General features: G+C 41.1%; 1 protein-coding gene across 1 annotated transcript; it reads right to left on the minus strand.

The window, feature by feature from the left end:
• Positions 1-878: 878 nt before the first annotated feature.
• Positions 879-10760, minus strand: LOC124884336 (P2Y purinoceptor 14-like). Its single transcript, XM_047392213.1, has 2 exons — positions 10696-10760; positions 879-4541 (listed from the first exon to the last, which is right to left on the minus strand). The coding sequence occupies exon 2, from the start codon at positions 4537-4539 to the stop codon at positions 3499-3501; it is 1041 nt and encodes a 346-aa protein (XP_047248169.1). The 5' UTR covers positions 4540-4541; positions 10696-10760; the 3' UTR covers positions 879-3498.
• Positions 10761-14143: the final 3383 nt, after the last annotated feature.

Here is a 14143-nt window from a genome sequence, read left to right on the forward strand (position 1 = left end):
ATATATATTCTACATTGTCAAGTGATTCTTATTTCTGCCTTATACAAACAGCCTACAGTAAAGTAAAATATTGATACATTTTAATTAGTTTGAGTTTGGACTTTGCTGAGAGAGAGAGAGATCTCGAGGGGACCATGGATGAGAGTAACAATTAACACACACACACACACACACATATATATATATATATCTCCACAGTATGGACAAAATTAAACAAATCAAAATACCATGAAATAAATAAATGTGAAAGTCCCATTAAATAAGTGCAATATGAAATAAATGAATGCAACATTAAATGTCTTGTTAAATAATTAAATGTACCGTTTATTTATTCATTTATTTATTCAATACATGACAAAATCATTAAATATTCCATTAAATTATGACATGCACAACTGAATAATTGTGTACCATGAAATAATTAAATATACCTTTTAAATTATGAAATAAAAAAATTAAATGTAATTTTAAAAACCTGGGTGTCACCAGTTCACCAATTGTGGGTCGCCAGTCTTTGGTTCTCTTATTTTGGGGGTCACTGGCGGAAAGGTATGGGAACCCCTTTTTTAGGCAACAGCTCATTCTGAAGGGCTTTCGATTCGTCTTTGGGTTTTCTCACCTGGTTTCAGTCCAGTTCTTGGAGCTGATTATTTTGTGAGGCAACAATGTCTGCAGCAAAAATTATAAAACATAATAAAGTAAAAAATAAAATAAATAAACAGAAACAAAAAGAGAAATTTCTTTGACAGAAAAGCTTTTAATTCAAAATTACATCTTTAAATTGATATTTATTTAGAACTTTGGTAATATTTTAATTAACACAATCTGTAATAAATGAAGATGTGCAGTGAGAAATTACACTCTATCAAAAAACAGAGTATTTTTTTGTCATATTTATTCATTGCTTTCAGAATAATTTTCAGTCATTTACTACAGAAACTATCTCAGCTTCAAGAGGTTTTGTAACATCCCAGGACAAAGCAATAATTTTCAAGCCAGTTATAAAAAGCAAATATGCACATGTTCTTGTAAATTTCATACAGGTCAGAGCTGGGATTTGAACCAAGGACAGATTAAAGTTGGCCCAGCAGGCTAGATGGCTGTCTGGGTTCGGCCCACCTCTGTTACACCTATAACACTAGCTGGCTTGGATGGGGCAAGCCGGGTTTGCCTGTGGAAAGTGTGATTTTAAAAAGTATACAAGAATTTAAAAATCATTTCTGAAGCCAACACTGAAAAGATGAGACAGAAAATGTATATTTGAAGCATTTGCTTGGATCACTGAGTTCGTCTGCCATTATGTTTCTGTGTTCTCTTTTTTATTCTCACTGTGTTTCTGTGATGTCACTGTTAAGTGCTTTGGCCACCTTAGCTGTTTGTTTTAAAGTGCTATATAAATGAATAAATGAATGCTGTGTGGGACAACGCCATCTCCACTTAAATCCCAGCTTGTCTTGTGTCGGCGCCGAAAGCTCATCTTTACAGACCTCAGGCGGAAAAGTTTTGTAAAAGAGTCTGATGTTTGAGACGCGTGGTACACCCTGGATAGGTAGCCAATCCAACACAAAACAACACAGGACAAACAACCGCACACACACGTTTAGGGACCTAACCCAAACCCAAACCCCAGACCCACACAACTACATATTGAAAGACTCAGGCTGGTACTTCCACCCAGAACCATGTTAAAGCAAGAGCTAACTGAGAAAGCTGCCATTATGCCCTAGAAAAAAATATAACCACCTCTAAAATACTCTCAGCACAAAAATCTCTGCTGTTCTATAGTTTTACCACCAGATGGCAGCACAGAGACTCAGTGAAAGCACAAACGTCAGCTTAACTCCATGAAATGCAACCAATCATAAGGCTTTATTGAATAGAAAAGTCACGTGGTCGCATTTTTGCGGGGTTTCTTCTCCAGTTTCATATCACTGTACATCTTTTCCTCTTCCTTTTTCATCAGACTCAAGCTAAATACGGCTGCTCCTACACACAGACCATATACACTCACTGGCCACTTTATTAGATACACCAGTTACTTGTTAACACAGACAGCACATTAGCCAATCACATGGCAGTTGCTTAAGGCATCTAGACATGTTGAAGACAACTTGCTGACATTTAAACTGAGCATTAAAATGGGGAAGAAAAGGGATTTAAGTGACTTTGAATGCTGAGTGGTTGTTGGGACCAGATAGGCTGGTATGAGTATTTCAGAACCTGGGATTTTCACCCACAACCATCTCTCAGGTTTACAGAGAATAATTTTTAAAAGTGAAAATATCCAAAAAGCAGCAAATGTGATGGTCAGTCCCCCTGTTTGATGTCAGAGGAGACTGGTCAGACTGGTTCCAGATGAAGCAACAGTAGCTCAGATAACCACTGGTTCCAACCAATGTATACAGAACTCCATTTTGAACTCAAAATATGTGAAACCTTGAAGCAGATGGGCTACAGCAGCAGGAGACCACACCAGGTGCCTCTCCTGTCAGCTAAGAGCAGGAAAGTGAGGCTACAGTTCAAACATACACACTGGAATTGGAACAGAACTGAGCAGAAACGTTGCCTGGTCCAATGAGTCTGTTTTAGCTGCATCAAATGGTTGGGACCTCATCTCAAGCTGGTTTCTGGAACACAACAATGTTACCCCAATGGTCTCCACAGACACCAAATCTCAGTCCAGAACATCTCTGGGATGAGGTGGGAAAAGAGATTCTCATCACAGATGTTCAGCTGAAGAATCCTCGGGAACTGTGTGATGTCATAATGCCAATATGGACCAGAATGTGTGAGGAATGGTTCTGACACCTTGTTGGATCAGTGCCATCATGAATTAAAGCAGTTGTGAAGGCACCAGAGGGCTCAATCCGGAGGTAGGTAGATAGTAGGTAGGTAGTTCATGAGCGCATATATATTTTCATCAGCATATATTCAGCTTTATTTACTAACATAAATGCAGAAACATTTGTACACAAGCTTTTAGTGGAGCCAGGAGGTAAACAAAAAGTCTGTTCATCTCAACCTTATCTTCACTGATGATGATGATGATGACGATGATGTGTATCCATGGCAACGGCTCTGAATAATCAGCTTTCCATAACAAATGAATCAACACAATGATCGAGAGACGGGAGCAAAGTTCAGGTGTTGATGGTTTGGGTGTTTGTTAAAGTCTTGTTCCATGTTTCTGAGAACAGTGCTCTCTTCTCTGTCCTTCTTCATCACTTCCTGTGTCATTGTCTCCTCATTCCTTGCCTTCTAAATAAGGGAGGCCACACTCTAGTCCTCAAGGGTTGGTGTCCTGCATGTTTTAGATATGTCCCTGGTCATACATAGCTGACTTCTCAACATGTCATCCAGTCCTGCAGGAGGATCTGCAAGGATCTCCTCTCTGCTTACCCCCTTCTTTCCTTTACTGCCTCCTTGTCTCTCCTTGTTTCACAGTTTGTGCTCTTTCATCTCCTTGCCTCCTGTCTCCTCACTCCTTGTCCTCTTCTCTTAGATGTTACTAAGACTCTGAGCGGTTGTCAGTGACCTAATCCTCTCTCTCCTTGACAGTTTCCTTAGCAGCGACTCTCTGAAGGTTCCACACATCAGGAAGTAGATTACAGGGTCGAGGCAGACATTCATTGCCGACAAGAATAGCGTTCCCTCTTTAATCTGGAAAAGCCAAAACTTGGCACCTTCGCTGAAGCCTGAAGTGGTCATCTGACTCAGAGTAAACGGCACACGGCAGACATGGTACGGCACAAAGCAGATGAAAAACACCACCAGGATGCTGAAGATGCTGCGGTTGGATTTACGGCAGATGTCACTGGTGTCGCGTGGCATGCGGCGGTACGTCTTACACACCTGGCGAGCAATTGATGTGTAGGAGAAAGTCACCATAACGAGTGTCACCCAGAACAGGGACACACTGACATGGCTAGACGCTTGGTGCCACTCCCTGCCCAGAGCTGTTTTCAACATCATACAGTTTCTGTAGTTTTGCTCATCCGCCAGATTGCTCGTCAATATGGTATTGGGTGCACAGCACAAGAAGAGGAGGCCCCATGAGACAACTGCCAGAACCCGGGCAAAGGTGCCACTCTGTATAAGTTGTAGCACAAACACTACACTACATCTGGACTTGGAGGAGGGAATGGTGGAGGAGGAAGGGGCGAGGCAAACAATTTTGATATAGCGCTCAAGGCTGATGAAGCCTATGAAGAGAATTCCTACATACATGGAGAAGTAGAATAACACGGCGGTGTAGCGACAGATGATCACCTCTATATACCGACTCCCAATGCCCCAATAAGCAGCCACCCGGAAGGGGAAGGAGAACAGCATGAGGAGGTCAGCCACCACCATATTCTTCAGGTAGACAACGAGACCCGAGTCTGCTGGGACTCTGAAGAAGATCCAGGCAGCCACGACATTTAGACATATGCCCACAACAAAGATGATGATGTAGAGAGGAGGAAGGACCTGCTTGGTGAAGATGCTGGCAACGTCTGATTGGTTCATGGTGACCTGAGACGAGTTGGGGTTTTCCATTCCTGGCGAAACAGGATTAAATGGTTAAAATACGTTCCACAAAACATCAAAACTGGATGGATGGATGGATGGATGGATGGATGGATGGATGGATGGATGGATGGATGGATGGATGGATGGATGGATGGATGGATGTGAAATGGGGAATAACCCTTTGGTTTAGTGGCTGTGGTTCATGGTGTGGAGCTCAGTGTGGGTCTGCACCACAACATGACCTATAAACCTGAAATCTGCATCTCAGATCACTGAGATGGTCTTCAGATCCTACTCCAGATTTTCTTTCTTCACATGTAAACAAATATATCACCGAGCAGCTTCCTTCTGAGCTTCTCCTTTTATGTTCATGAGCGTTCAGCTCTGCGCTCTGTTTGCTCTGGGCCACGTGCACAAATAAAGATCATCTTTGACTCCTGTTTTAATTCTGCTTTCTACTTCCTGCTCTGATTGATCTCGGTCCAACACACGCCGATGCCCGGCTACTCTGCTCCTTCATCCACTCCTATAAAAACAGGATGGAGGACGACCCACGGCTGGCTTTTGTTTTCCTGTCCTCAGTCGGTTATTTTAGGTATAAATCCTGACTTTTGTTTGTCTAAAGATTGTTTTTCATTGTTTTAAAAGGAACAATGTGACAGAGAGTACAGCTCTGCTTCTGACCTTTACTTTAGTTTCACATAAATAAATAAACAAATAAATAAGAAGAATTCATTATCTGAAATTAAAATATGTGGAATGAGCACCTTTCTGATTTTCACCTCAGTGCAGATAGAAACGTCCCATTTCTGTCCTGCAGCATTTAAAACCACAGATATGAGATTGGAAGAAACCACAGAGAACACAAATTGAGAAGCTGGTTTCCATGCATGCCTCAGTCATCAGGGTTGAACATCTGAGTTTAATGCGTCTTTGTCCTGCCACCTGCACCACAATCTCTGCATGATAACGAAGTTAATAAATACCACTTGTTAATTTAAAAGCTCCAGTTGCTCCTTTAGGTAAAACTGCAACCACTGCAGCTTGTTTTCATGTTTATCTTTTCTTAGAGTTTATTCCAACTCTGCATACTTTACTCTGTAAACACAGCTGAGAGCGAATAAGAATTCGGTCAAAAACAGATTTTCTTAGGGAGTTCTTGGGTGTTTTACTGTGCAGTTTAAACAAGTTCATATCAGTAAATTTTTTAACAGATAATATAAACAGTCGATAAATCCTCGGCTCATGTGAAATCTAAGGCAAACTGCTTCCCATAGTCAGCGTGGAGTTGTGTCATTCAAACTCAGAGGGAATAAATTTAATGATAATTTTACAGAAACCTGGTCAACTGTTAGAAAGTCCACATCTCTATCCACCCACCTGATGCCATTCAGGGCTACTGGGCCCCAGGAACCTGGAGTCTGGGCCCCTGACAGGCCAACACAAGACAGACATCCATGGAAACACACCCTCAGACCTAACAGTAAATTAATATTGTTACCGGATGCAACCTTCATGTCTCTGGGAGGAAACTGTAATATTCAGTGATATCATCTCTGACTTCATGTTTTCTCAAGTAATAGACTAAGTAAATGCAGAGAGTGGTTCTAAAACCATGAAAACTAACCTGGAACCGTGTGAAAAGGTAGGCACCCCTTTTGTTAAATCATGAATTAAACATATTTCTTGGTTTAATTTCTTTTAATGAGCTACATTGTATACATTGATTTCCATTGTGCACATGTACAATATGATTTAAAGCCTATGAAATTAAATTAATTCCTTAATCTGACAACATGTAGTAGGCTTAAAAATCTCATAAATATAATTTTTTTGATCTAAAGTAATTCCAGGTCACATGAGAAACAAAGTCCCTGACATCCATCAGTCTGGAATGGCTGCAATGTCTTTTCTAAGGCTTTGGGACCCCAGAAAACCACTGTGAGAACCATCAGTCGCACATGTGGAGACATGGCGGTGGTAGTGTGATGACTTGGGGCTGAACCATGAATTCTGCTTTCTGGAGGGAAAATGTCCGACCAACAGTTCGTTACCTTCAGGTCACCTAGGACCCAAAATGATCCAAAGCACAGCAGTAAGACCACATCTGAATGGCTCCAATTAAAACTCGCTGACGGTTTTGGAATGGTCTAGATTAAGTATGACCTTGTAAAGGTCTCCAACGTTGCTGAGTAAAAAACATTCAGTTATCTTGAAAGCAGGTATTGCGGGTGAAAGCTGGATTTTGTCTTTTTATTTTTGTCTGTTTGCTCACAAAACCATACTGGGAAAAAAGGATGGGACCATTTCCAAACCTATATGGTACCCAGGCAAAACTTGTACAGGCCCAGATGAGACCCACATACTGAGCAAATTGACCTGAATCAAACTTATCTGGGCAACTAGTAGGAGCTCATTGTGGAACCTGTGGACTATTCCAGATGGGAAGATTTTAGCTCCAGTTTGGGACCATTTTTGTTGTCTAAGTAAAAAGAATACCTTATGTTTATATTTAATTGTTTTAGAATTTATGGTTCAACAAATAATAGGACGTCATCCAGGTCCTGAAGCAGCTAAGCAGCCCAGACCATCACTCTACCACCACCATGTCTGACTGTCAGTAAGATGTTCATGAACACAGCTTATTACTAAGATTTTCAGGTTCATTGAGACGTCTTCACTACCATAGAGCTTGTTTACTCATCAGGCTGACCACAAAAGTCATATTTAATCCAATAGCATGCTCAACTGCAGTCTATTACAGCCTATGTGTCAGGACGTAGTGTGCTGTATTATTTCAACCATGACATGAGTTTAGAGTCCGCTGGATGGTTCCTGAAAAACTACAGTATGTCTAATTCACCAATGTACGAAGTTGATGGGTGATTTTAGCTTGACACTGTAAATGACTGATGGATTTATTAAGGGTATAAAGGTAAACAGATTTCTTGATAAAGCAGAAATGAAAAAATCTAAAATCAGATACACTGAGACTGAAACTGTTCACACTGTGATGGAGATGACTTTCCTTGTCAAATGGTACCATATAAATAACTTGAACTAAAACTAATCTAATATATGTTTTCAGGTTAGAGGTTTGCAATCTACTCTGATGCACTTCTAAAAACAACATAGAAGAACTGGTCTCAGGCACCACCCACATTATTCATATAGATTTACTCAGAAAAACATGCAGACTTCTGCTAAAACAGAGAATTGCATGATGCATTACATCAACATCTCCATTTCCAGAGAATGAGGTTAAAAGTTTTTATTTTCTCCTTTTGGTCTTTGATTTCAGAGGGTTCCGAAGAAAAGCTTGAAGCTACTGCACACCGTGTGCATATTTGCATGGGTCGAATGAGTCATTGGTTAGACAGAATCGGCTATGTGTGAAGCTCTTTGTTGTTTGTTAGCAGCATGCGAAGTGATGGTAGTGAGATGGAGTTAATTGGGGATGGGAACGTGTAAACAGGTGATTTTGAGCTCAAATGATGCATTTCAGGTCTAAAAATATATCTCCACCACTGCAAAACTAGCCCAAACTATTAACCGTACACCACTGTGCCTGATGCCATGTAGGAGGTGCTAATCTGCTGTGTTTGTTTTTCTCCAAACACGGAGCGGTGCATTATGACCAGACACATCTGGTCTTGTGGGTCTAGAGGACATTTTTCCAGAAGTTGTGCTGCCATGTTGTTTTTAGAGACCAGGTTTTCTCCTCCAACCCCTCCAAACAGCCAGACTTGTTCTGCCTTTTTCTAAATGTCATGTCATGAACTTTAACCTATGGCAGATGCTTTCTCTCATGCTTATGGTCTTTCAAGACACAGTAAGCTGGTAGTTCAAGCGTCGGTGGGTAAATTGTGTGATCAGTGTTTATATAGTGGGAAATTACGTAGTCTCAACCCAAACCACAACATACATACTGACCCGACCCAAGTGGTTCTGATGCCTTTATCAATTAGAGACAATCAATAAAACTCAATAAATGGGTTTTAAACAGTAGTGACAGCAGTCTTATGACTGGATGATAGAGGAAATGTGACTGGAAACTTGTAAAAACCTCAACATCCTTGTTTTTCCATCACTGATCAGCTGGCTACGTCCTTCAGGATTTACATACATGTCCACCCTTGGTGAAACCATCAGGAAGTATTACTAGTACTGGTTAGAACTGGATGGAGGTCCCTTGTGGGTTGGGTGCTGTCGGGTGATCAGATGGTCCAATCGTCCAGCATGTGGGGGACCCAGATGACAGATGAACGGTGTTGGAAACAGTGGGTGACCACACAGCCCTAAGACGTCATTCAGAGGCGGAGTTATAAATGATGGCGTCATGAACGTATGGGTTTATCTTGGTGGGTCTAATAGCGCATTCACTGATTGTGGAAGTCGGATCTTGGACCTTAAACTGCCCAATCCAACCCTGCCTGGTTGTGAGTTGGAGAACTGGGCGGATTTGACAACTGTTGTGCTCACACTGAAAATTTTGTTTTCAGCATTTTGTATTGAACGTTTCCAAGTTGGAACTCAGAAAATTTGTACAAATTGTTTTTTTCTGGAGTTTCCTCTTTCCAACACGTGGGATGACACAACATGTGTGACTGCTTTCTGGTTTTAACATGAGGGCACTGTGACATCTGCATGATGGTCAGTTCTGCAACCCAACCACCCAGCTTCATGCAAACCCAATTGAACTCCCATCAACCTTCATCAGGTGTTGTTTGTTCTGTGTTTGGTCTAAAAGGCAACATACGATCAGATGCTCAGGTAACTTTGGGATAACACGATTACTTCACTCTTGACGCCATCTCTCCTGTCCTCTGGTGGACAGTCTAGACAGGTCGCCTCATAATAAAATCATTACTGCTCTACCTGTGGACCAAGTCCAAACAAGACCATCCCTCTGGCTGAAGAGCCCATCCTGGCAGCGAGAGATGACTTATAATGTAAGAAGGTGTTACAGTATTGAAAGAAAAAGTCCAGAAAAGGAGAAGTGATCAAAGCTGTGTGAGTGTTTAGTAGACTAAACAGGTTGCGTGAAGAACAGACAGGAGAAAAACTGGATTGTTCTAATTATGGCTCTGACATCTAATTAGGAAAAACTTAAGCCGCTGCTTTGCATTATGCTCTTAAACTACTGTATGTTCTCATGAAGCGACATGAAGGACACCTTCACAGACATCTCTGCATAAATTATTTAGATAAAAATAAAGAATTCATTCAGATTATCAAGAGTGATTCACTTTAATGACTCTCCAGAGGTTCTGGTAAATATGTTCTGGACCTTCTTTTAATGGTAAACTAACGTATAATTGGACGTATTTTAGATTTTATTATTAGTTGGTTTAACTTTTTGGACAATGGTGCCGGAGTTGGATTAAATATGCTTCTGCTTGCAATTCATGAATATCTCATCATTAATCTTTGTTGCCCCAAATTAGACATGTTTTAAGCTCTTGCTTCTCATTTGATCCATTTTTTGTTTAGATTCTCTCACAAACTGGATTTCTGGTGCATTTTATAACTTTTCTTCATCCAGTCATGTTTAATAAGAAGAATAACAACAGGAAACCATCTAGGATCAGCCTGAAGACGTTTCTAAAGGTGAATAAATGAAGTTACGAAATGCGATGATGAAACTTTATCCGTTTTCAGATGCAGATGTATCATTGACAACCAGGAACATGTTATCATTTGTCATAAATTTTCAGAAGTGTAACTGCTCTGTGCACAGCTAAAGGTTTTTGTAGCTTTTGAAAGGGCGAGAGGCGGTGTCCACCCTGGACCGGTCACCAGTCTATAGCAGGGCAGCACAGAGGCACTCAGGACAAACAAAGTTTTATGCATGATTTTATTTAAATTACTGGACTTTGCAACCAGATCAAACTCAGAGTCTTACCTCTGCATCTGCTTTGAATATCCTGTCCTGCTCTGCAGTGTCTTTGTTGAATTGTTTGCTTGTTGCTGCATTTTTCTGTGTTATTCAGCTTTTAAAACTTAACTGAAAGGTTTTCATGTTGGATCATAGCTTTTTCTTCATCTGTTGTATTGCAATCACCCGTGCAAATGAAGCCAACCAGGTAATTTAAGTAGCAGATATCTGTTCTAATGGCATCTCATACATCATGTTCTGCCTGTTAGTAAAGATCAGAATTTCCTGCGTGTGTGCACACTCACCTAATGTAGAGCCAGCTGTTCAGCAAAGGTCCTTGCAGATGTTGCCTGTTCCTGCAGTCTGAGCTCTGTTGGTGTAAACTGAGTCATATAAGGCAGATAAGAGCTGCGTTGGAAATAAACTTCCTCTGTTTCTGTATGACGTTGCGTCCTCTATGTATCCTCACGCCTTTTCTCCACTGATTGCTCTGCAAACCACATGAATATGGCAAGTTTGCATTCCAACATTTTTTAATAGCTATGAAAACATGACACTGCATATCAAACCTCAGGAATAAAATACAGCACCATGGAAAAGTAATTACCCCCTTACAGATTTCTTCTGTTTTTTTTTGTCTCTCACATGGAAATGTTTCAGATTATCAACAAAATGTTAATAAATGACAAAGACAACCTGAGTAAATACAAAAAGCAGCTTTCAAATTATGATTTTATTTAAAAGAAAAATGTATCCAAACCAACCTGGCTCTATTTGAAAAAAGTAATCACCCCCTAAACCTAATTTCTGGTTGTTCACTGTGGAGGAATTCTGACCCACTCTGTTTTGCTAAATTGTTTTAAGTCAGACACGTTGGGATGTTTTCCAGCATGAACAACCTGAAAGTCAGGCAAGAACATCTCAATCAGATTTAATTCCAGACTTTGACCAGGCCACTCCAAAACCTTTGTGTTGTTTTTGTGAACCATTCAGAAAGCAAAACAGAAGAAATCTGTAAGGTGGTAACTACTTCTTCAGGGTGTGTACTTTGTTCTAAATTTTGAGGTTTAATATGCAGTGTCATGTATTTACTAAGAGATGTTTGCATGCAAACCTACCATATTTATGTGGTTTGCAGAGTGATCAGTCATACAAAAACCAGCTCTTATCTGCTTCTCATATGACTCGGTTTACACCAGAGGGGCAGTAATAATGATTGTGATATACTTAACAATATATATATAATATTGGACTGCACGGTGAAGTAGTTGGTAAGACTATATACATGTGTTGATAAATTCATGAAGATCTTTTGGTTTTAGAGATACTGACTGAAAGCTTGCTGACCTTTTCAGGTTCATACAAATCTGTGTTTCTTGGAAGGTTAGGGTTCTGGTACGAAAATTGGTTTGTGGACATTTTTGGAGCAGGCTACACGGTGGAGCAGTTGGTAAGACTGCTGCCTTGTGGCAAGAAGATCCTGGGTTTGACTCCCGGCCAGGGGTCTTTCTGCATGGAGTTTGCACGTTCTCCTCGTGCATGCGTTCTCTCTGGGTACTCCAGCTTCCTCCCACAGTCTAAAAACATGACTGTTGGTCACTCATTCTCAGCCTTCTGCCTCTCGCCCGTAGACTGCTGGAGATAAGCACCAGCTTCCCCGTGATCCACTATGGAATAAGCAGTAGAAGATGAATGAAAGAATGAATATATGTATAATATCTGACTTTGTGCAGATAAACACCAAATATGAAGACTTTACTAACAAGAAGTGCTTCACGTATTCCAGTCTTGGGTTTGGTAGAACTTCATCATAAGGGTTAAAATCATAAAGTCCGGCACAACTTCTTATTTGAATTAAGTTTAAATGATAAACGCTTCTTGTTGAAATCTGCATATGTTAATTACACCACCAGCTTGGCATCTTGAATTTATAGCTCCGATTTTCCTTCAGGTCACACAGACTCCAGAGCTGCAGCTGCAGTTAAAATTTAAACAATAAAGAAAACCTTTTCTTCTATCGTCCAGTTGTTAAAATGCTTGTTGAACTTGTGGTGCAGAAATTAGTCCTCATACTCTTTCTTCAGTTAAAACAAGAAGAAAAACTTCAAGAATTCAGTACAATTGTGGAGAGAAAGCAATCCCAACGTGTACCAGCAAGCCCACCAAGCTTCCAAAGAACCATGCCAGAAACGGGTCAGAACGCGTTTAAAGACATCCAAGCTTTTTCTCAAACACAAGTCGAACCATCTGGTTCATATCCAGGAGGTATAAAACTTATTAACATCGCTCCAACATTTCATCAGAGTAACTCCTCACTGAAGACAACAAGCATCAGGCAGGGAGTTCAGAAGAACTGATGTAATCCCCCCATTTTCCTGACCCTCATCATTACACTCCATGAACACTTAACCAGCGCGGTACTGTTACCATGAACTCATCCATTCATCTTTACCTACATCACAATGGAAGTACAAATATGAATTTCTGAAAACATCTAGTCATAAGACTTGTCGGAACATCCATGCATCAAACACATGATACAACCGAACAGTAAGCATGTGACCAGAATCCATACATCAGAATATCTCAGCCAGGATTTGGTCTGGTCTTCAGTGAACCTGCACATGTTTCATTCAATTACAAAATCCAGGGGGAGCTACCGAGCACCAGGCAGAGATGAATGAAACAAGCACAAAAACCTAACTAGTCCGCAATTCCGACCCTAGCCATCTGTTGTTATACCTATGGAAGAGTAGATGTATGTTTGCAGTTGATAGTTTTAGGCTTACTTGTGTAACATGTCACTAATTCCTCTGCAAAGTGCAACATCTGTGTCTGAGCTGGCTTCCACCTGTGTTCACTGTTCAGATATGAGCGCTCAGGCATTAATTTGAAGCTCTAAATGTATACACAACATGATGCAATCTAAACCCAATCTGATCTGAAGAGCTGTATAAAGTGTTGGGCCTCTGGAAGCTGTTCAGCCTCTGAGAATAAACCTCAGCTTGCTTTTATTAAACTTGGAATCACGCCTTCTGGCAATTACTTGAACTTTTCCTTGTCATAAATCAAGAGTTTGATTGCAATCCTGGAGGCCCCATCTGACTTCCTCTCTAGACTAAAAGATTGGGGGCTAGTCCAGGATCCCAGATCCCACCTGTCTTCTCCTCTGGACTCATAAACAGGGGGCTTATTGAGGGTACGATACTCCATCTGTCTTTCCTTCCAGGCTTATACATTGGGAGTTCATCCACGATCCCTAACCCCATCTGGCTAGCCTCCCAGCCATCTATGCATCCATTGTCTTCCGCTTATCAGAAATTGGGTCTTGCGTGTAACAGGTCTGAATGGAACCAATGGCATGCCTCCCCCAGGTGACACTCTCGCTCTCATTCTGGGGGTTCCCAAAGCATTCCCAGGTCAGACGGGAAAATTAGTCCCTCCAACAAGTTCTGGGTCTTCACTGGGCTCTGCTCCCAGTGAGTCATGCACAGAAAACTTAAAGGGAGGAGGTATCCTGATCAGATGCCCGACCACCTCAACTGGTCCTTTTGGAAATGGATAAACAGAGGCTCTAGTCCAATAGAATCATGACCTCGTGCTTAGAGGAGTTGACTTTCATGGTGACACAGCTCTTTGTTCACACAGGGACCGGATAGACATGCTAAGAGCTTCCCTGCTAACTCGTACTCCCACAGCACCCAGAAAAAATGCCTTGAGTAAACACGGTGGTAGACCAGCTCCAGAACCACA

The sequence above is a fragment of the Girardinichthys multiradiatus genome, chromosome 18 (assembly GCF_021462225.1).
Source record: "Girardinichthys multiradiatus isolate DD_20200921_A chromosome 18, DD_fGirMul_XY1, whole genome shotgun sequence".
In the NCBI taxonomy this organism is placed as follows: Eukaryota; Metazoa; Chordata; class Actinopteri; order Cyprinodontiformes; family Goodeidae; genus Girardinichthys; species Girardinichthys multiradiatus.